This window comes from Notothenia rossii (assembly GCF_949606895.1).
Source record: "Notothenia rossii genome assembly, chromosome: 3".
Lineage (NCBI taxonomy): Eukaryota > Metazoa > Chordata > Actinopteri > Perciformes > Nototheniidae > Notothenia > Notothenia rossii.
The window spans coordinates 61,023,861-61,048,421 of NC_136901.1; the positions used below are offsets into that span (position 1 = coordinate 61,023,861).

The 24,561-nt window shown below is 42.3% G+C and overlaps 1 protein-coding gene and 1 long non-coding RNA gene across 2 annotated transcripts; one reads left to right on the plus strand and one right to left on the minus strand.

The window, feature by feature from the left end:
- Window positions 1–5,055: 5,055 nt before the first annotated feature.
- On the plus strand, window positions 5,056–7,453 carry LOC307032538 (E3 SUMO-protein ligase ZBED1-like). The gene is made up of 4 exons (XM_079670589.1): window positions 5,056–5,677; window positions 5,822–6,329; window positions 6,543–6,729; window positions 6,877–7,453. Exons 1-4 carry the CDS (start codon window positions 5,071–5,073, stop codon window positions 7,348–7,350), a joined length of 1,776 nt encoding a protein of 591 aa, XP_079526715.1. The 5' UTR covers window positions 5,056–5,070; the 3' UTR covers window positions 7,351–7,453.
- An 8,204-nt stretch (window positions 7,454–15,657) lies between these two features.
- LOC307034256 lies at window positions 15,658–16,971 on the minus strand. Its single transcript, XR_013806850.1, has 2 exons — window positions 16,836–16,971; window positions 15,658–16,082 (listed from the first exon to the last, which is right to left on the minus strand). It is a non-coding gene; the product is annotated as an uncharacterized lncRNA (long non-coding RNA).
- Window positions 16,972–24,561: the final 7,590 nt, after the last annotated feature.

Here is a 24,561-nt window from a genome sequence, read left to right on the forward strand (position 1 = left end):
CCCAGTCCGTGAACTCGCCTCACAGGTGCACATGCCAGGATAGAGGACATGATCAGACTCCAGAGAAAACTTGCTCGAGTCCGAGTCCAAGTCAGAGCGTCAATGTACAAGTCGAGTCCGAGTCATCGTGGGGGGAAAAATTCACGAGTCCGAGTCCAAGTCAGAGCGTCTATGTACAAGTCGAGTCCGAGTCATCGTTGGTGGAAAAATTCACGAGTCCGAGTCCAAGTCAGAGTCGCGTCAATCAGTGCGCGAGTCCTAGTCGAGTCAGGATTCCCGAAAATCGGCACTCAAGTCCGAGTCCAGGACTCAAGTACTCCATCTCTGGATACAGAAGTGTCCTACACAAGCGGCGGCTGGTGGAAATATTTTTGGTGGGGCTATGGAAATGGTGACACAACCATACGAGTCCAAACAACTCACAGACACACAGGCCAGGGCGCACCTTTGAGCATCAGATCTGACGACGCTGATTGGCTGAAATTATGTTTCGGCGGCATAGTTTACAGATAGCAACAGTCAGATTGTTGGCTGCTGCTGCTCTGGCTGAGGGCTCCTTTCTGCCGCCCGGACGAGAGAGGGTAATGATACACGGTGCGGCCAGCCAGGAAACATGTGACTTATCAGTAACTTTAGACATCGTAAAACTATTTTAAACGAGATTTTATTGTAGATTATACATTTTACTGATATATTTACCTTGTTCTTTAAAAATAAAAATAAAAAATATATATATTTTTAAAATATATATATATTTTTTATTTTGTTTAATGACAATCAAACATGTGGGAAGATGGGGGACAGCGCCCCTATGGGCCGGCCGCCACCTACACTAATAATACAAAGTTATTATGGCTGTGTGTACCTTGTGTGCACCGCCTAGTGGTTAAAGCACGTTATTTAATTATTGTTTTTATGTGTTATATTTGAAGAAAAAAAAATTAAGAGTACATACTTTCAGAGGGAGAAAGTAGAAGGTCAATGATAGAAATATAGAATATAAAAAATCAAGAAGATACTATAAGTGATCTCTACAATAACAGAGTTTAGTGCAGGATGTACAAAGATATTAATGCGGAGGTGCAAAATAGAAAAACAAATTAACCTTTATTCAAACATTAAATAATACTTTAGATTAAGGTCTTTTTTTAAATCAGAAAAAAGTTTGGGGGGTATCAAAAGATAAATATTAAGCCTGACAAAGTACTTAACGTCTAATATATTGCTTTCCTGCAATATTAACTATGTTGAAGCACTTATTTTAACTGATATTATACATATGAATTATACTCTTATGTATGTAGATAGTATAAGAAATGTGCAGAATATGACAGTTTAATGGTGGAGGTACACACATATTGATAGATGTCTTGTAATGCACTGTTGAGGAACCTCAGCTGCGACCCAAGTTGTTCATTCATTTTATAACTACACCATAGTTGTGTATATGATATGTCAATAAACCTTAGAAAATCTTGAAATCTTGAAAGGGATGTGCAAAATAGCCATTATACAGTCTTTAATTAACTATTAGTAGAGAATAACGAGTAATGAATATACTTTATTTCTCGTTTCCATTCATGTCAATTGCAGATAAATGTTTAGTCTTCTCAAGCACCAACTATCAAATATCTCTTCTGATTGTTGGCACTTGACAATCACCTTTCCTGAATTTTACTCAGGTGTAACTAAAGTCTGATTTAAGGGTTGTTTATATTTCACATCATTAATCAGAATCTGCAAAGTAACTCAAATAAATGTAGTGGAGTAAAAATACCAGGCTAACCTCTGAATTGTAGTGGAGTAGAATTACAAAGTAACAGTGAGCTGCCATGTGGGTATATATTAATGCTGCGCATTATGGACACAAGCGATTTTCACCCATTTATTAATTATATGTTTTACATTTGATAACACCAATGTGTTTAATACTGGCAATTTCTAATTGGGGGAAAAACGAAAACGTTCAGTGGAGACCAAGGGCGGTTCTACGGGGTGGCAAGGGGTGGCAGCTGCCACCTCAGAAAAATGTCTTGCTACCCCAGTTGCCACCCTAAATGTAGGCAATGAATTTATTAATAATATTTTTTTAAATGTCGATTAGAAATGTTTGTGACATTTCTCCATAGTTTGTGTAAACGTTTTACTCAACAGTTTAGAATAAACCCCCCCCTAAATAATGGTTTCACCCGCCCCGGGAAAATCGTGTCACGTTCATCGTCTCGCTGCTGTTGCACCCTGCTAGAAAAAGTCCACAGAGTCGGTCGGAGTGACAGTTGGGTAAGCTATAATTTGCCTATATGTGACTTGCTCTATCAAAATCAGTCGCATTGACCCGAAGACACATTTTGAGTTGTATACACTGTTGGAAAGAGGAGATTCCTAGCTTTCTAATGATATCAGGATTGTTGTTGTACTCCATATATTAAGCGAAATATGTCACATTATATAATGACTGTCACCGAGTCATTTTGAGAAAAAGGCCTTAAAAGTTTCCTCTTCTCTTGAATCCATCGTTCTGATTGATTATTAGCGGAGCAAATGATTAAAAATAGTACGGAGGAAATATATTTTGATTAGAATTACTGGTCTGGGGGAAGCTCGCGAGTGTATGTGTGTGTGTGTTAGTGTATTTTTGCGTTTGTGTGTATTGTGTTTGTTTCCCGGGGAAAACACTGGCTGTTGTTGTGCCTGCTGTGACGTTAAGTTACTCCGTTCTCCGCTTTTAATTATGCCGTTACAAGCTTCAACGTTGTATTTATCATCTGAATTTGCCGAAACAAGTTTAATATTTTGAAAGCCAAGACTTATTTTGAAATCAGATGAGAACAAACTGTACGGGACCCTGCCGTGTTATCTATGATGATTACTATAGTATAGTTATATATATTTGTATAATTATGAAGTAAAGGTGTATAGTAACTATAACGGCCCGTCCACACAGCGGCGTGCGTTGACGCTTGGCGGTGGGCATATCTGAAGCTTGGGGATTTTTTGCGAGCAACACGATCAACAACCAATCACATGAATCTCCCGCTCCCGACATACAAAGCAATAGCAATGTTAAAACGAAGTAAACTGGATATAAAATCCCTACCAGTTTCACCCACTGTCTCTGCCACCTCCCTCCATGCCTGGCTCCTCCGGTTTGTATCCCGGTAGATGAACAGACTGATCATACAGCACCGGGTGATTCACTACCTTTTTCCTCCATTTTTTGGAATATGAGGAAATGACCTGCGTAGTCTCTCCCAGCATACACACGGTTTGATTGGCTAGCGCTTGTACTGGCAGATTTGGATAAACGGGATTTCATTGGCTGACGCTTCTGCCGAGGCGCCAAAAATTGAACATTGCTCAACTTTTGAAGCGAGCAACGCCAGGACGCGTCGCTTCCCAAAATGCAGTTCGGCAAAAAGTGACGTCACCCCATTCAAAGTGAATGGTGAAGCATCAACGCACCCCGCTGTGTGGACAGACCGTAAGCCTTTACTTCATAATTTCAACGGGAGGGAGGGGGAGCGGCGCTTTGGAAGAGCAGAGTACGAGTGAGAGCTGCCTGTCTTCTTCCCTTTACAAGCTTCAAAAATGTATTTATCGTGAGATTTAACCCCCCTCATTTTCTTGAATATTGTAGGTCCAAGTGGCAGATGCAAAAATGAAAAGGAAGGAGAAAAGTGGTGGCATAGCCAGCTTTTTTCAACCAAAAAAAACAAAGACAGGATGGGAGTCAGACAGAGGTGAGGAGCAGAGCCAGGCAAAGGCAGGAGGAGAGTTAGACAACGGTGAAGAAGAGCCGAGCAAGGGACAGGAGAACGGTCAAGGAAGAGAAGAGAAAAGCAAGAGTAAGGGATGAATGAGCAATGAAGAAGAACTTAGTGATGAGTCTCCATCCATCCATCCATCTTCTCCCGCTTACCCTTGGTCGGGTCGCGGAAGTAGCAGTTCCAGCAGAGAGCCCCAAACTTTATTTTCCCTGGCCACATCAACCAGCTCTGACTGGGGGATCCCAAGGCGCTCCCAGGCCAGCGAAGAGATATAATCCCTCCATCTGGTTCTGGGTCTACCCCTTGGTCTCTTCCCAGCTGGACGTGCCTGGAACACCTCCCTAGGGAGGAGCCCAGGTGGCATCCTAACTGGGTGCCCGAACCACCTCAACTGGCTCCTTTCGACGCGAAGGAGGAGCGGTTCAACTCTGAGTCCCTCCCGGATGACAGAACTTCTCACCTTATCCCCAAGAGAGACACCAGCCACCCTCCAGAGAAAACCCATCTCGGCCGCTTGTACCCGCGATCTCGTTCTTTCGTTCATGACCCATCCTTCATGACCATAGGTGAGGGTAGGAACGAAAATGGCCCGGTAGACAGAGAGCTTGGCGCTCTGCCACTCCAACATCCAATCTCAGAGCTTGAAGATTAATCACGGGGACAGTAGTCCTAAACGATAGCAGGGGATTATAAGTAGTGTAGCGTCTTCGGCCATCCTAAACTCAGAAATGTTTTTCGGATTTCATATCGCATTAACACCATATCCCTACATGCATTGCGGCTAAAACATCCAATCAGTGAGCTTAAACCATAGCTGAGGATCTTGGGTAATCAGTTCAGTGGCTGTGTATCGCAATGATGCTCGAAATGTCCCTTATAGCCCTACGTTTGTTTCCGGTTATTTTTATTTTGAAATTCAGTTCCTGACGGACGCCAAAAAAGCCCGAGATTATGGAATCAAACAAATAAATAAAAACAAGGATAAGTGGGTGTTATTGGTGAGTAAATAACAGTGTGTTATTTATAGTGGTGGGCCGTTATCGGCGTTAACGTGCTGCGTTAACGTGAGACTCTTGTCGGCGATAAAAAAAAATATCGCCGTTAATCTATTCTCAAAGTTGGGTTGGGAGCTGGGTCTATACTACGCAAGCGATGATGACTTTCACCTTGATAATTTAGCGCGGATGTATACCTAGCCGAATTGCACTGTAGGGGGCGAGATCGAGTCTTTGACCTGTGTTTCTTCTACTGTCTATGGATCTGACCCTGGTCAAATCAGCCACATTAAACGTGACATGCTAACATGGATACAGCAGGAATGAAGCCGCGGGGTTTGCTTCAGGGGAAATTTATTTTTAAGAAGCTTCCCGATGGAAACCTCAACAAAAATAAGGTTGTTTGCACCTTGTGCAATGCGGAATTAGTTTACTGTAGGAGTTCATCCAGTCTCAAGTACCACCTAAACGCAAAGCATCCCTTAGCTAATGCGGAAGATGCCGGGCCGAGCACTGATGTAGCGCGGGGGAAGACTCGTCGTCAAACAACTATGTTTGAGTGCAACCGAGGCAAGCCCGTCAGCACAGCTCTATCAGCCAAGCTAACTAGTCTCCTCGCTCAGTGGATTGCCACCAGCTGCAGGCCCATTAGCGTGGTTGAAGATGACGGGCTCGAGCTTGTTCTCCAGGCGGCCACAGGTGACCCATCTTACAAACTACCTGCGAGGCGAACTATCATGAGGAGAATACATGACCAGCACGCAGAAGAGAAAGCTACGAAAGTTGAGAAGATGGTAGAGGCGAGGTCTGTAGCACTGACTGGGGACCATTGGACGTCCGTTAACAACGACAACTACCTCGGCGTTACAGTACACCTCATCGATGCTAGCTGGGAACTTCACTCCTTCGCTTTAGGTATGCTACGTTATGTCATTTTAAATTACATAATTTAATTTTGTAGCCTTTTAATTACCACCACGTTATGTTTGCTTCTTGATAATTGCTAGTTGTTTACTACTAGTAGTGAAATTATTCTAATTTACTTTGTCTGTCCGTTAGGTGTGATGAAAACAGAGGAGCGTCACTTTGCAGAAGCGTGTGCAAGGCAGTTCCTCGACGTCGCTAATCAGTGGGGGATAACTGACAAAATAAGCACTATTGGAACAGATAGCGCTCCTAATATGGTGGCAGCAGGGAGGATACTTCCATTCGAGCACTTGCCCTGTGTTGCGCATGTTGTACAGAGAGCTATTGTAATGTCATTTCGGGAAGGTGGTTTTGATGGTGCACTGGCCAAGTGCCGTAAAGTGGTCGGACATTTCAAACACAGTCCGGCCAACTCAGACGAGCTAAATGTCCAACAATCCTCCCTTGGACAAGTTAAGGAGTCACTCGTGCAAGATGTTCCAACACGTTGGAATTCCACTCTTGAGATGATAAAGCGCGTGAGGCGCAACAGAGACGCACTGCACACAACGCTGTCGCTGCAGAAGCACAACCTGGCCCTCCCAACAAATGCGGATTATGAGAAGTTGGCAAAGCTAGAGAAACTGCTGGAGCCATGCAGGTATGGTCTACAAAGATAGTGTGTTCATGAATTGGCATACAAGTTTTTAAATGTCACTTTGTATGTAAGAAACACCTGCCCTTAAATGTGTAATCTGAGTTAAATTAATCTGTCACTAATAATTTGTTGCTGTGTGTGTCTGTCTGTCTGTCTGTCTGTCTGTCTGTCTGTCTGTCTGTCTGTCTGTCTGTCTGTCTGTCTGTCTGTCTGTAGGTACATCACTGAGCTCCTTGGTGGAGATAAGTATGTATCCTGCTCTGTGGTTCTACCTGCCCTGTGCCACCTCCAGCATGCGATGAACATCTCAGATGATGATCCTGCCTATATTGTGCGATTCAAGGCTGCCTTCATCAAGGACCTCAACCAGCGGAGGGAGAAAATAAACCTGGAATGGCTTAAGGTATGTCAGAGTGACCAGAAGATAACTACATTGTATGACCATAATAGACTGTAAAGCCAGATGAATAAGTCATGAAGAAATATGGAGGTTGGATTTGGAAAGTGACATTTTCATCAATCAATAATTATTATTTTTTATTCATCAAAGGTGGCGACTGCTCTAGATCCACGATTTAAGGACCTCAAGTGCTTGCCCAGAGCAGAGAGGGAGCCAGTGTGGGCAAAGCTAAGTGCGTTGATGAAGGGAGAAGAACCTGCTCTGCAGCCACTCAGGGAGGAGAACCCTGAGCCACCCAAGAAGAAAACAGCCCTGCTACTGATGGGATCCGACTCAGAATCAGATGAGGAGACACCAGAAGATAGTACAGTGGAGAGGTACAAGGTAGAGCCCAGTGCCAGTCTAGATCAGTGTCCACTGAAGTGGTGGTCGGAGCACACTGCTGTCTATGGTAAGATGGCCCAAATTGCCCGTAAATACTTGGGGACTCCTGCCACAACTGTCCCATGCGAGAGACTTTTTTCTTTAGCAGGCCATATTGTGCAGAAGAGGAGAGCTTGTTTGTCACCAGAAAATGTGAACAAACTGGTCTGCCTGAGTGACTGGTGGAAGAAGGAGAAATAGAGCTTTGACTGACACAAAGCTACTGACTGTAAACAGTTCATTACAACCTGTTATATAGGCCTACTGTTCAACTAAAAATAAACAGTTAATAAACACAAGTACATCTCATTGTCATTGATTTATTTTCATCACCAATTATCATAGAACAGCTTTCTCAAGCAGTTTGTGATGCATTTTGGAAACTGGAGATGAGCCCCTGGTCTAATGCACCACCTGGCTTGAGAAACCCGTTCTCAAAGACTTACTTTTAGTCATTATTTGGGTAGCACACATATTCTGAATGCCTTCGGCAGAATTCAAATGAGCCATTTTAATCTAGATTAATCTAGATTAATTCCAAGAATACAGTGAGATTAATCTAGATTAAAACAATTAATCTATGCCCACCACTAGTTATTTATAAAAGAATAACAAATTAGAAGGAAAAAAAGATTAAAAAAAATACAGATTTCAGTATTCTGAGGCTCTGAGCCCCATTTATTTTCCTCACAGACGACAAAAAAAGACCGACATTATACGATTTAAAATAAAAACAATAATCGTGGCTTGATTTTGAGTAAGGAGATGTTTTTATGAACCCCACAGCTTCCGGTCTTCCAAGACCCGAATGGACAAAAAGACATGCTGCAGGCACGAAACATACTACCAATAGAAATACATTGCTTTTAAAATCGTTCTGTGTGACACGAAAAAAAGGGGAAAATCGTGTTGGTGACCACGAATCAATAGATTAAATTGTGTGACTATAACACGAAATGCCGTGAGACTGGGTTGCATATTGACATGATAGTTTTACTGCACGTTACATAAGACATAAGGAACAGTCTGTGGGCATGCCTCTGCTCCATCCCATTTAAACTTCCAATCCAACTATATTTATATAGCACTTTAAAACCTTCAGACCAAAGTGCTGTACAGAGAGATAAGCTCACAAAACATAAAATAAATACATTTAAACTAAAAGATACAAACACAAAACAAACCAGAATAAACGTAATAATAAAAAAATAAAAAAACAGCCATATAATAAAAACAATAGACCACTGAAAGCAAATAAAAGCAACAATCAACTTGTTTACGAATGCTAAGCAGAAGAGGTGGGTTTTAAGACGGGATTTAAAAACAGACAGTGTGGAAGCCTGCCTGATTAAAGAGCAACTTCCAGGTTAAAGACACCTGTGAATGAAAGTGTAGGAAAATGATGAATACACTAGATTTAAAAAAATATATACAGAAATATACACAACAGTGACATCTGGCGTCGTTTTTGTAAGACATGTTCACTTCCGCATAAAAAAGCCTCGGCACCTGACCTCCCGCGTGTGACGTAACATGGGGAAAACAAGGGGGAGAGCGGCCGGTATAACGTATTAATAAACATGGATCCCAATGCTAGTTTCGACACAGAAGACACAGAATAAGTTGAACATGAATATTCAAATGCATATGACGGACCACAACCTTATAATTATGAGCCTGCTAGGCGTCCAAGAGACCAGGAGCAGCCAAGGATTAGAAGAAATAACGGCCATCGGAGAGAAATTGAGCTGTGGTGTGAGGAGAACCAGTGGAGAACTGGGCAGCTATCTTGGTGAGTGACCGGCGTTAGCTACAGAATGTTAGCTAACGTCACATCACAACATTGTAAAGTTAGCTATCATATATCAGGCTATAACTAAAGTAGCATTGATAATATAGTAACGTTACTGGTAGGACTGTTGATACTGATCCATAACAGAAACTAATGCGCAAGTATCAGCCATATCTCGCGTTACCTAATGCAACTCCACATTACGGTGCTGTGTACCGGAGGGGAGACGCGAGGTACGGCTGATACTTGACGATCTGGCGGAGAAAGGTTGTGGAGCCTCCGTTGATATGCCGTTGTAAATGGCTTGATGGAAAGCAGGTGTGTAGTCGGGGAGGGTGCACAGCTGATTGCAGCAGGTGAGTGGTGGTTGAGACGGGAGCCAGGAGTGACAGCCACACACAAACAACACAGACAGGGGGAAACAAACAAACACAAAGGAGACGGCTGGAGCAGTACAGCCAACACAGCGTTACCTAATGCAACTCCACACTACGTCTTACGGTGCCGTGTACCGGAGGGGAGAGAGAGAGAGAGCAGCGAAGGGGGGGGGAGACAGATGTAATACGGTTTCCTGATAAAGCTGTGGAGAGTATGTGCAGGGAGGTGGATGCACAACGCACCCAGGAACGAATGCTAGCTCCGGTCCTTTTCCCGTGAGGGAAACTGTGGACTCGATGTCCTGACAGGCTGGTATTTGTGCAACCTGCACAAACACAATACTGCACCATGATTAGTAAAGCTACCGAAAAATAGCTTTTTTTTAAATGAAATTGAAACTGAAACTGATAGATAGAACAAAGGTAGCCTATCAAAACGGCCCACGGGCTGGGCTTGGCTGGGCTGGGCTGGGCCGGAACACTCAGAAATTTGGGCCGGTAGGATTTAGGTAAGCAAAAAAAAAAAGGGAGTGGCCGGAACATTTATAAATGTGGGCCGGTAGGATTTAGACACACAAAAATGGAAGCCAGTTAGGAGCCGTGCTGCTGCATTTTGCACCATCTGCAGGCGAGCAAGGGAGGATGCACTTATCCCCATATATTGTGCATTACAATAATCCAGTGGTTCTCAAACTGGGGGGCGCGCCCCTCCTGGGGGGCGCAGAGGCATGCCAGGGGGGGCGCGAGAGACCAGAAGGAAAAATTGTAAAACATTTCAAAAATTATTGATTCGAAAATAATATGATGCAGTACAGTACTATTACGTCTGGGTCTCTGTGTTTCATTAAAGCCCTGCTCTGTGTGTGTGTGTGTGTGTGTGTGTGTGTGTGTGTGTGTGTGTGTGTGTGTGTGTGTGTGTGTGTGTGTGTGTGTGTGTGTGTGTGTGTGTGTGTGTGTGTGTGTGTGTGTGGAATGAGCCATATTGTGTGCGCGAGAGAGAGAGAGAGAGAGAGAGCGCACCGGTACCGGAGATTGTTGTTGTTAGCTTCTGGTGCTAGCGAGCTACGCAAACGGATATAAGGAGTTTTTTCAACAACAAAGTGTCAGACTGAGAGACTCAGTGAGCTAAAGGACTCTCTCAGTGTTATCTCAGTGGGTCTCAAACGTTTTGGTCACTATTAATGTAAACAATTATTTCCGAGGCACACAATTATATGATCATTATAGTTTAAAAAAATTAAGAGAATAAATGAAAAACAGCTATTAAATACTATATGACAGTAAAACAAGAATAACGTTTAAAAGGGTGATTTGCAAAATATCCATAAAGTCAAGTCTTAAGTGCATACATACACAGTTTTATTTTACACGTGACCCTGCTGTGCCTCAGCCTGCAGATAATCAAATACTGGAGCTCCACGCAGCCTGTATGACGTCTGTAATAATGACATATTTTCTACGGCCCAGGGAGTCAAATCACAACAGATGAGCCGCAGCGTGCGCCACTCCATGTTAAACAGTCACTTAACAGACTGACACTAGCAGTAGCTTCAACCTTGTCTCCATGGCAACCCCACCAAGGTGCCCAGCGCCGGTTGGCGGAGCTGGTGAAAGGCCGGTCATGTGTGAAATTACCTCAGTGCCCGGCGCCACATGGAGCATGAAGAGAGTTTAACAATGCAACGTGGTTAAAGGAGAGCGACCTCCTCACACACACACAAACACACACACACACACACACACACACACACACACACACACACACACACACACACACACACACACACACACACACACACACACACACACACACACACACACACACCTCTTTTCTTGCTGTTATACTAATGCAATTCACTTGGAACTGTTTCTTCTCAGTGTAGAAACACCAAACAGATTAAATTGGGAGATAGATGTAGGCCTGCTTAAGCTGAATTGGGGGATTACCATAAAACAGAGTGAGATTTGCCCTGACATATATACACCAATGTTCCACAGCTCTGATTATCTCTATTTTATGGTGTGTCAACTTGGATGAAGTAGTGCCCGTTTCGTGTTGATTTGTTCATATGCAGTTTCAATAAGAATTATTCGATTATGTCAGCAGACGTATGTGTTTCAGTATTTTCTTATATAAAGACACAATATCCCTGTGTTGAGAAGACAATGTGCTGTGCAATCTTTGTTCTGCAAGTTATTTGTGTTTCATCTGCTAATTAACAAAAAAATAAGTGTTTTATTTAATTGCCCCTTTTATTGGTAATTTGTATTAGTTGTGTCCCTTAGCTGGTAGAGCGACCAGTTGTCATTGGTTGGAGATGTGTATTATTCTTCAATTGAACTCATATCCTAACATTATAGCCCTCCCAAATATGTTCAAATAAGTATCACCAAATGAGTCCGCATACATCTTGATGAGAGGTCTTTCCATCATTTTTAGATATTATTCTTGTTGCTGATTATTCTTCTGGTCATCAACCAACTGATTAATTAAACAATTATTTTTCAGATCCGGGGGGTGGGGGGTGAAGCTTTGAGATAATGTATGACAGTGACATTTTATGTGGCCCGCAAGAGCTTGCAAAGAATATAATATGTGTATTATACGGTTATATGCCGTTTTACAGAAGCACATTGCCAATGAACATGTCCCACAATGCATCTCATTTTGTGACATGCACACTAAAGAGACTTGCAATTATTTGCCCTAGACTTCTGCATTCAGACATAGTTAATTATGAAGTTATTAATTTACCCTATCCGATAATAATCCAATGCAGAGGCAATAATGTAATATAATACATTATTTTATATATTTATACCATCTTAAAGTTACAACCGGCCCTTTGAGTGCAACCACAATTAGACCCTCCAGAAAAACACGGGCAAAAATCCTTGATTATGCGATTAAACATGCAGAGTTTTTATGTGATTTTATGCGGTGAAATTGCGGGAAGTTGCGAAATATGCGGAAAGTTGCTAAAAAGAATAGGTTTTTTTTAAATATTGGGCTGTCTTATTTGTTCTCTCTCACACACAACCTGCCACTAACGTTAAACCCCTTTCCTATTCAATTAAACACATTCAATGTTTATTTATTGTAAAAGCAATTGGGCTATTTGAATCACACTCTCTCTCTCTCACTCACAATCACACACTCACACACACACACACACACACACACACACACACGCACACACTCACACACACACACACACACACACACACACACACACACACACACACACACACACACACACACACACACACACTTCTCCGCCTCATTCTGTTTTCATTTACTCGTTCGTTATCTGACCAGCTTCAATCTTGTAGGCTACTCACTTCGTTTCTTGTAGCCCTCGAAAGGGTTTTGGAGGTTGATGCCTCGGTGAACGTGAGTTGTTTGGCTTTCTTGTCCGCAGCAGCAGAAAGCATTTTCAAATGTTTGAATGAATCAAAGTGGGTTGTCACCGTCGACTTTCTCTTATGCTCCAACACACAGTTGCAAGGGGTGCAGAATAGTTTCCCCCCACTTTCGTGAAAGACATCGGGATACTGCTTTGCCCGGTCTTTAGCAGAAATGTTCGTCGGTAAATGAGATGGATCAGATTTTTTCATCTTGGTGTTTTCTCTCTCGTTTGGGTTCCACACGTTCACTCTACGGTGTTGTTTACCTTCTGTGATGCGCGAGCTGATGACGTCACGTCATCATCATCACTACTTCACGTCAAGACGAGTTAACTTTTTTTTTTCTCAACTTTGTGTGGAAAAATGCGGGGATTATGCAGGCCTTTTGATAAATATGCGGCCTTTTAAAAATCTGCGCCATTTTGCTGATTATGCGGTAAATTCTGCGATCGCAGAATCGCGTTTTTCTGGAGGGTCTACATAATGCTAATGTGGCCCGCGATTAAATTTAGTTTGACACCCCTGACTTAGAGCTTCATGTTGTTTCATATAGCCCGGCTTGGCTTGACATGGCTCACATGAGATGGAGCCCAGCAAAGCAGGGATTTGCATCCCCCTCTCAAAAGGATGACCTGCTGGAGGTGAGTGTAACCATGGCTGTGACTACTGGCCAAAGGAGTGGCTGTGAAACAGTGGATAAACACGTTTCATTTGACATCTTCACTCTTCCTCCCTGCAGTATAGACTTGGTTTGACTGAGAAATGGCACTTATTCAGTGATAACAGAAACAGTCACTTAAATAATATAATTGAAAGCAAACTAAACTCTCAATTTTTGGTTTGCTGCTTTTAACCATCTGAAGAAGATGGTGGATCATCTAACTGACATTCACACAATGTCTTTGCAAATGTGTTGCAGCCTCAGATGGGTAATTAGCTTTTGAACAAGAGTCAGTCACCTGATCAGTACTGAGCCCCGTGCATGACTGACAGTCTGTTAATGTCTGCGCTCAGCACAGATGTAAAGCTCCATGTTTGACCTCAAATTTGTCATCTATAGAGAGGAAGATAAAGCAATTTATTTACATAGTTTTTCCTATCCAAAAAGGTGATTAGAACATATTTTCACAAACCCAGGAGCCAATCATATGCCACATGCTGACTGAATGAGTTTCAGAGATTTCATTCTCGTTGTTCAGTGTAATCCAGGCATGTGTCTGGAATCAGTGATTGTTATAAAGTGCATTTAGTTTATTTGTCACATTTCATGTGAGTGTCTGGATTGATGATGATTTAGTGTCTTCAACAATGACGTAATTAATTTAAAAAATGGTTCATAAATAGGACAACATATTCATAAATCTTTGTCCCCATGCAAGCTTTTCAAAAACTTCAACCACATCTCAGGGTCTTCATATAAACTATATTTTGAAGGCCCCAACTTGTCAAGAATGTTATCCCATGCCCATTTCCCTTGACTACCAATAGCAAAAATGAAAGTGAAAACCAAGCCACACATTGCTGTGTATAAAACAAACAATTGTCTTGTTGCTTATTGCTCGTTGTTCTTTTTGTCCTGGAGTGTATCAATTGAGTTTATAAAACGGATAAGTCAAATCATATAATGAGTGTATATAACGGGTAGAATTGTAGTTATTTTTCACAAGTCAGTATCCCTCCGCACCTGACTCTTCAGGTTTACAAATATTATATCTTGACCTAAATCAAAATATTATATTATTTTCAAAAGCTTTTTTAGCCTGATGCTTCGATTAATTTTAATTAGACAGTTCAAGAAAAGGATACCCAAAAAATGTAATTTTATCATTCAAATATTTAATTGTTCTCTCTTAGTAAGATCCCATTTTCAATAAAATGGTGTCACAATCTGTCTGTGTTGTGTTTTGTCTTGTCTTTTTCTGTCTTTGGTGTCATGTTTTATTTTGAAGAGTGTTCACCCCCTGGCCGTGTCTCAACTCAGGGGCTGGATCCTTCGGAGTACGCAGCCTACGTGGTCCACGGAGGACCCAGCCCACGTAGATCGGTTAGGCTGGACCGAGCGGCCTACAAAATGAGACGGTCTAGCCTACGGAGCGCTTCGTATTTACGTCACGTGATACGCGCTGTTCGGTTGCGTTGCTCCAGCAGCCTGCTAGCAAATTAGCTTACAAGCTAACTCAGCTGAAAGGATCCAGAAACTTTACTTTTACATTTTTTGGAGATCACCGTCGGCGATGAAGTAAAGAGAACCATGGCCAGGTAAATAAGGTGAAGCTGTTCCTTTATCCCCCAGTAATGTTACATTAGTAAGTTAACAAATTAATTAAATATAGCTGATGTAATTTAATCATATTATTTCATATTTAAAATAAGTCTTAATTTTTCTGTAGGCCTACTAATAAAACAATATGGTTTTTAAATGAACAAAAGCATGTTGTATAGATTGATTGTTAACAATATTAGTGTTCTAATCTTAATAGCTGTGATTATAACAGTTTATATTCTCCTTCTTCCCCTAAACCTGCCCAGATGATGTCCCACTAACACCAGGTCAGCACCTCCAGGTCCAGCAGCACCGTGAACCCCCGCTCTGCTGAAATACACAATTAAACATTTTCTATTACCTATTTTTTGTATTAATAAAATTAAACTGAAGACAGTTCAATGACCTAGAGATATCCTATTATTCCACTGCTTATGTACACATGTTGGAAATAATGGTTATAAAACCTCAGTTAATGAAATGAACAATGTGTTTAACAATTACTATTTAATATTTTATTTTCATCTAATCACAAAGTAGAGGTAAGAATATATCCATCCTCTCTCTGCAGTTTCATGTCTTCTATTATTATAACTTTCATAATTGAGACAGAGGATATCAATCACGTACTTTAACATCACCAGCAGTAACACAAATATCAGCAAAAGTGTGTTTATCAAGTTGTTTATTTGTATTATATGTGCAGCAATTATATAGAAGCAGCTGTTTGGGGAATTAGACAGACTCAAGCTATAATCGTTAAATATCTATTAAAAGAAAAGACACATACAAAATCAAATTCTGAAACTAAGACACAAGTCTGTAGGACGGCAGTAAGCAGAGGTCTGGGTGGAGGATGTTCCTGATCGGCGTTTTGCTTTCTTCAGCACCACGGGGGGGGGGGGGGGGGGGTGTCCAGGTGGATGGCGGCTCTGTCCTGATGATCCGCTGGGGTTAGGGGTCCTTCTCCAGCAGATCCATTTCTCCAGCACCTCGGGGGGTCCAGGTGGATGGCAGCTCTGTCCTGATGATCCGCTGTGCACTTTTCAGATTAGGGGTCCTTCCCCAGCAGATCAATTTCTCCAGAATTGTCCTAATTACAGAGAAAAACAAGACAAAAAGAAAAAAGTGAATTAATCATATTAAACACAGGGTTGCAAAAGTATTATTGCAAAATGTAACTCTAAGCATTTCAGACAAACAATCCATAAAGGATCATTTGAAATGATGTACTGTTCTGGTTTTTAAAAAACTAAAGAGATGAAATGACAGTCACACTTGCATCCCTTTGACAGCACGGCACAAACTAACATCAAGCTAAAGGATGCTGTCTATTTGTGATTGTCTTATTATTCTGGGATTATAATAAATTAAATACACTTTAACCTAAATAAAAGATGATCAAATCTGGTGTAAATATTGAAAATAGGCTATTCTTTTGCCGTACCTCAAAGCAGCATGAGCTGAATACAAAGGTTTTAATGTTGTCCCAAAGTTTAATAAGTACAGTAAAACAGTGTAACATGTCAGAGAAATAAATAAAGCTAACAGCTAACAGATTTTATAAATCCCAACGTACTGTAGGCTACACCGGTCTAAATGTTTTCACTTTGGTCTATTTATGTAATATAAAGTATAACTTATCTATAACAGAGCCAAGATCTCTGTATGACTTTAGTAAACTTCTGAATTGAATTAAAAATAAGTGTAAACAACAGTGCAGTACGTCCAGCTAGCTAGTTAGCGTCACATATGTATCCGTATTATTTAACGAAAATGTACATTTTAATGCTCCTTGGGTTTGACGTGTGTGACGTTAGTTAATTTGAAGTAAGTTAAAACTCACATTTATTAGTGATTCCTCCGCTCGCTTCTGCTTTTAAATCCACTCTGCTGGGGAGACCGGAAGCCATTTAATTTGAAAAAAAACTCCCTCTTCCCTGCGCGCATTGCACCCTGGGATATGGTGGGCCACGGAGTGTACATCAGATGTATCCTTCAAATTGGAGGAGTCTCGTCTTTTTTTTAAATTGGGACAGCCTTCTTTCGGCGGAAGTGACGTATGCGGTCTACGAATGCACCCTTCGAAGGATGCAACCCCTGAATTGAGACACGGCCCCTGTCTTGCCTGTTGCTGTCTGTCTGTTTTCCCTCCTACCTGATTACCCGATTCTGTTCACCTGGTGCCCCTGTGTTTTCTCCTCCCTCCTCACCTGTGTCTTGTTTGTGTGTATTTAAGTTCTGGCTTTTCTGTCTGTCATTGTTGGGTTTTTGTTTGTTGTTGAATGTGTTCATGAGGTAGTGTTCTGTTTTGTTCCTTAAAATCCTTGAAATAAAGGTATTTTTTTCTGTTTATTCTGCATTTGGGTCCTGCCTGCTTCACTCACCCTAACATATGGTGGTCTTACCTTGACTTGAAAATGAAGTCCATTTGGCTATCCTTCTTGGCAAAAATCTATTACTTTTTTGTAAAAGTCCTCCTTATCTTCTTGTAGTTTCAAAAGTCTATCATAAATCTAATCAAATCTAAGATAGATTTATGATTCGAAAATGACAAAAGTAGGGTAGACATGTGGATATTATCCGGCTGAACAGAACGTGCATTTATCTAACAGGTACGTTTCCCACAGATCTTATTTGGAGCTATTTTCTAAAATCCTATGGAGAGATCTCATTGCTTTTTTGTGGAGGGAAGCCATGCGCAGCTTACTTCCGGGTTTTAGGACGCGTCACTGCACCTCTCTCGTCTCCTCTTCACACACCACACTTTTCGCGGCACACGTACTTATAGCCTGTCAGCTCTGAATTATGTGAGATGACGTATGGTGGGGATGGCAGCTCAGTGCCCCTATGTTCATTATCTTTTTGACACACACATTCAATTGAAAAATACTCTGAGCATGCGCAGTGTAGTTTTTACAGTCACTATTCACTGAGACATCATCATCTTTATTTAAAGAGACTCTTAGTCCATTATTACAAGACATACAACACTCTAATATAAATAAAAAAAGGCAGTTATACCAATGTTTCCACAGAGGTGACTGGTATCGTACAGCACTGAAACACGAATTTGAGAGCAGCATAATGACAGAGTTATGAGAAACATTAAATCGACAGATGAATTTGTACATCAGATTTCTCAAATGAGCATGGAACGTGTTGACTCGTGCATTACAGAACATTTCACTTGCACTGCACCAACTTGGTTTTCTCAGCAGTATACGCAAACAGGAGCTGCCGGAGGCTCGCCTTCTTATACTTGACCCACAAGTGGGCAGTATAGAGAGGAGTGCAATACGCTCTAAAGAGGTTCACCTTAACCTTATCTGAACACCAAGATAATTTTTTAGCCAACATGTTGGCTTGTATAAGACACGCCGCTGTCTATACATGTCATCATCATCAGCCATTTCATCTGTGATGATGTGTTACAGCAAACAGACAGCACCTGTCCTGATAGATAGAATGTTGGAAAACAAAGGTTCTTATCCCCTTCTGCTCTGCAGATCATTACAGCGCTCTTCTTAGCATTGTATTTAACGTCAAATTTGACTCGTAATCAGAACAAACATTTAACAACTGTTGAAAACCAGCACTGCTAGGAGAAACAATTGCCAGATCATCAGCATACATAAGATGGTTTACAATCACATTACCAATCACACCCTGTTTTACAGACACTTAAATCATCTGATAGATCATTCATATAGATATTAAAAAGGCATGGTGAGAGGAACCCCCCTGGCGGACTCCATTACCAACACCAAATAGCGCCGAGACTGCATTCCCCCATTTTATCCGCATGCTCTGGTTGGCATACCAATAAGCCAGGATCCTAATTATACTGTTAGGCACACCCCTTTGTCTCAATTTCAAAAACAGTGTATGATGGTTAACTCAGTCAAAAGCCTTAGAGCAGGGGTGGGGAACCCTTTTCCTCTCAGGGGCCATTTCAAATTTTTCAACATCCTCCGAGGGCCGTACAAATTATTGACCTCTGCTTAAAAATACTAAAATCACAGCCCATTCATTTCGCCTTTCTTTCATGCCGTGCAAAGAAAAAGCAACCTCTTAATCCAGATATTTTACCATGACTCGTGCATGCATTCACGTGCACGGTTGTGGCATGACCACCAAAACAGAAAGTATATTGGACACAAGATGTGTGCAAAAGTATTTAGTTTCCTATCCATGTGGACTGATTTAAGTGTGGGGGACCTAACCTCCTCTAGGGGGGTCCTCACCTCCTCCAGTGGGGTCCAGGGGGCATACTCCCCCAGGAAGATTTTTTTTTAAATGTTGAAGTTAAAGTCATCAATCTGGTGCACTTTGAGAGCAACATTAGGAGATCTATGGATAGATCTCTCAACATCAATATGAAACAGAACTGTAAGCAGATTTATTTTTCTTTATGGATATTTTACAAATCACTCCCCTTTCAAACTGTATTCTTGTTTATAAATAACAACTTTTATTTACTGTCATATAGTATTTTATACCTGTTTACTTTATTATCTTGTTTTTTTATAACTATAATGATCATATAAAGATGTGCCTTTACCTCACTGGTTGTAGAAAAAGCTTCTTATATTCGTTAGCATAGCTAGCCAACCAGATGCTAATAACAACAACGTTATTGACTGTATGATCAGTATGGCAGATGAACAGATCGCCACTGGGATTACAACTAAAGACACAGCCACAAAAAAACTGCGGCATGTGTCCAGCTCCTTATGGGTACGACGTTCTGGTGCTCTCCGTCAGAACTACACCCCTGTCGGACGAGACATATACCACGTGATGACACGTTCGGCTCGTGTTGTGTTCAAGGACCCTGACCTTGGCCAGGAAAAACAGGCACTCGCTTGTTTAATTTTTTTGCGGTCTAGATTTCTTTAACTTTTTTCTTTTTTGCGTGTGTTTATAAATTACCTCGAGGGCCGTAGCAAATGGTCTCGCGGGCCGTATACGGCCCGGGGGCCGGAGGTTCCCCACCCCTGCCTTAGAGCCATCAATAAAACCAATCAGAACAGTGGAATTCTGTCTTCTATATGTTTCTACCATTTCCTTCAAAGCATAGATGCATAGCTCAGTACCATGCTTAGCCTTGAAGCCAAACTGGTTATCTGAGGTACATAAATAAGAACATAGTCGATCTAACAAAATTCTTTCCAGGACTTTGGATAACACACTGGCTAGAGCAATTGGTCTATAGTTATCCAAGTTCCCTACCTTGCTCGCTTTGTCCTTAATGACAGGGACCAAAGTAACAGTCAACATGAAGTCTGGTAACATACCATGAGTCACGAGGCCGGTAAAACAAATGGCAAAAATAACTGCAACCTTCAGGCTTGCCAGTTTAAGGTGCTCTGCAGTGATTCGGTCAGAGCCGCATGCTTTGTTATCAGCTAGCTGTGCAATTGCTCGATAAACCTCTTTAGCTGTGATTCCCACTGTGTCACTTTTCACAACATTACCAACTTTGTAGGGGTCACTTTTAACACAATTAAGTATAGTAGAGTAATGTTGCCTCCACAACTCAGCTTTGTTATCGGCTCCAGATACTCCCTCTATGGTACATGGTAACGATGTACTGGCCCTGTTCAGAGCTCTCGCCTCCTTCCAGAAGCCAATCACATCATGATGAAGGAACTTTTCAGCCATAGAATCCACTCACAATGTTTCTGTATGTTTGTTGACATAACAAACTGCATATTTATATCTAGCATTTGTACGCTTTTTGAGATCCAGGACAGGCCCTTCTCTGGGCCTTCCTGCCCGGACCCAGGCCCCAAAAGCATTCTTAGCTTCAGCATATTGATCAGCCACATGTTTATTCCACCCTGGCTTGACGTTGTGTCTCTTCCTAGAGTAGGTATAGCACGGTCTACTGGCCTCCCATACAGCTCCCACAATACAATCATACATGTTACAGATAGTTGGGTCCAGGACCTCAATCCCGTGACCATTCTCTGGCTAACATGTTTTGACGATTGATTTGACATCTATGGACCTTTTAGAAAAAAATTAGAAACACGGTCCCTCGAAAATTTGCCGGCATTTTTTGCAAGGGGGCCAAATCCACAATGGCCGCCGGCGCCATCTTGAAAAATTTACTTTTGAACCAGAGCACCTACAATCAAGTGTAAATACACTTTTTGCACTGAATCTACCATGGGGAAACCGATTCTGACATCAGTTTGACGATAAAATGTAGTTTTGACCAAAATATCCAAGATGACCGCCAGCGCCATCTGAAAAAGTAACTTTTGAACCCCATCACCTACAATCAAGTGTAAATACACTTTTTGCACTGATTTGACCATGGGGATTCCGATTCTGACATCATTTTGACGTTATAACATCATTTTTACCCAGATATCCAAGATGGCTGCCATATGCTGGAGTGAAAAGTAAAATGAAAGCAATTCATAGTGTATGATAACAAAATCTATCTTTAATAGTTGTAACTAAAAACAAATGAAAACAAACTTATAAAACAGTTATACAATGTATAATTGTCACATAATATGGTACTTCCATAAATGAAAATAATCACAGTACTGCATACATTTCTAACTTAAACGTCACTGATAATGTTCTGTAGCTTAGGAAGCCAAGCTATATGGTTAATCTAATCTGAATCGGAGCTTTCAGATGCACTGCATTCGGAAGAATCAGATTCCGACGAATATACGCTCCTCTGTTCATCATTGGATCCGTCTTCATCCCATTCGTTGTCATCTTCTTCGCTATCGTCAGCTTCTCCTGGTGCAGGTAGGGTCACCGGAAGAGCAGGAAGTGTGTGACGAACAGGGCGACAGCGGCCACCCACCAGCTCCCACCCATGCCCGAGTGGAGACGGATGCTTCCTCAGGGCAGGGTGGCGCGCTAGGTAGGTTGATTGTGTGCATCAGGGCGGTCGCCATTCTCGTCAGTACGAGCAAGTACATGAATAATGCTCCGCTTGCGCTGAGCATCTGTACTTGATGAGGCAGCATCAGGCTCTGGGCGGATGGGAGGCTCACCACGCTGGATGGTCTTGTATGGTTTAACCGCCTGCAGCTCGGATACTTTCTCTATCAATGCTTTGGAAACAGTCTTGGCATCTTTGATACGTGCATCCACATCCTGGTCGTCCGGGATGTTTGTCTCGACCTCATCCTGCACACGATTTTCGACACGCTGCAGGAACATCCAATTAGTACGGTGTGCAGTGCCCCCTCCTGTCAGCGTGTCGTTGTGGAAGTCATCGTTGTCGATAATGCTAACACTGGGCTTCCCCTCCGCGATCTCGTTGGGGCACACTGCGCATCGTTCAAGGTCATGCATAGCCCAGATATCTCGCAGCAGGAGCACATTGGGGTAGCTTATACCTATTCCAAGCTTGTGAAAGGAGTCGACGAGCTCCTTGCTACGAGTTATACCATGAAGGGTGACTGTGGCATTGATGGTGGTAGTAGTTGGTCGCTTTGTGACATACTGCGTGATGATTGACGTGAGACAGAGTGTGCTGGGAGACAGATCTAACTCCTTCTTGCCCCGCAAAGACGATAGCAGCTGTACCATGAGAAGGGAGAGCTCTTCTTCCTCCTCAAGCTCATCAACTCTCGGCGGCCACGGGACGAGTTGTACTGCCTTGATATCAGCCTGCAGTCGGGCGGCCACATTGTGCACCAGCTGCTCACTGCTAACACCAATGGAGGATAGCGCTGCTTCGACATATGAACCACACCCAGATGTGTCATAAACTAGGTCACTATGGTTCTTCTGAGGGCGGGAATGGAATCCAATCTTGTCCTCAAATTCCCGGATCAGGATGTCTTTTATGTAGGAAGACTTGACTCCAGATGTTTGGAAGCCATACCGAGACACGATCGAGCTGTAGTCTCGGAGGAGGCTTTGCAGTGACTGTAGCTCATGTTCCTCAAAGATAATAAATCTGATATGGTCGAAGAAGATGGTCTGAGCTTCGCGCAGACTTACATTGTTCATGAGTGGTAGCTTGTCGTCATCAGTCATCTTCTGATATGTACGAACATGTTTCAACCAGCATTTATGGTGATATCTAATCTCAAGTGCGTAGGGTTGATCACCTGCAGAATCAATCAGGCAGTTTATTCTGTCACGCATCACCGGATCGTACAGGGCCACTGTATGACTCTTAAAGGCCGCCCATGCATGATCATATGAAATAAGATTCAGCTTTGATTCTGGGTGCTTGGTCGTCTCCGCCTTGCAACACCAAACACATTTGGTTTTATCGTGTATCGCCCCTAGAGTAGATCGCAGTCGTTTGGCTGCTGGAGGTGCAGTTGGAGAAGGAACATCAGACACAGATGATGACTGAGCTTGGCATTCAACCTCTTGTTTCTTCTTTCTTTCGATGGCCTGCTCCAGTTTCTTCGCGCTTGATAGGGTGAACCTACACGTATCATGGACACATTGTCCACTGTGACCTTTACCCCAATCCACGGTTGAATGGACGGTCCCGAACTTGTCCAGACCACTCCATAACAGCGCCTTCTGTTCAAGATTGGCCCACACAGCTGCAGAAATGGCACCGGCGGCTTTATCGCAAAACCCTCCACACTGAAGAACACATGGAACTTTTGACATCGTACTAAGCTGCGCTGTTTATACGCTGTTCATATGCTGATCACTCTGTCTCTGGAAATATATAAAAATAAGACACAATTAGCTAAATGTACAATGTATAATTGAATGTACAATACACAATGAGTATAATTATTCATATATAATGCTCATTCTTGATTAAAAGCTCTCGGTCGAGTGGTGCCTTCGCTTTCATTTTATGTTACTTTTCACTCCAGCATATGGCAGTCATCTTGGATATCTGTGTAAAAATGATGTTATAACGTCAAAATGATGTCAGAATCGGAATCCCCATGGTCAAATCAGTGCAAAAAGTGTATTTACACTTGATTGTAGGTGATGGGGTTCAAAAGTTACTTTTTCAGATGGCGCTGGCGGCCATCTTGGATATTTTAGTCAAAACTACATTTTATCGTCAAACTGATCTCAGAATCGGTTTCCCCATGGTAGATTCAGTGCAAAAAGTGTATTTACACTTGATTGTAGGTGCTCTGGTTCAAAAGTAAATTTTTCAAGATGGCGCCGGCGGCCATTGTGGATTTGGCCCCCTAGCAAAAAATGCCGGCAAATTTTCGAGGGACCGTGTTTCTAAATTTTTTCTAAAAGGTCCATAGATGTCAAATCAATCGTCAAAACATGTTAGCCAGAGAATGGTCACGGGATTGAGGTCCTGGACCCAACTAAGAGGGGGGGCTCGCATCCTTCACCGACACCGCACCATCCTGGCCATCACCCTGAGCGCTCCCACAGGCAGTTTCAGCATCACTTGGTACAGCCAGTCCTCGTCCATGACTCGGCTCCAACTGGCGTTCTACGGCAGCAACTCTGCTGTCCATGGTCGCAGTCACAGCACGCAGATCCTCACCGATATCTGCCTGAACTTCCACTACGTTTTTTTAATGCGCAAACCTTGCTGTGCAGTCGCTCCATCTTGCTCTGCAGGTTGGACACAT

Bases quoted from the DNA above. Each gene is read 5' to 3' on its own strand.
- LOC307032538 (XM_079670589.1), top strand. From the start codon at position 5,071: ATGGATACAGCAGGAATGAAGCCGCGGGGTTTGCTTCAGGGGAAATTT. The intron at 5,678-5,821 runs GTATGCTACGTT...TCTGTCCGTTAG, and splicing joins ACTTCACTCCTTCGCTTTAG to GTGTGATGAAAACAGAGGAG. The intron at 6,730-6,876 runs GTATGTCAGAGT...TATTCATCAAAG, and splicing joins TAAACCTGGAATGGCTTAAG to GTGGCGACTGCTCTAGATCC.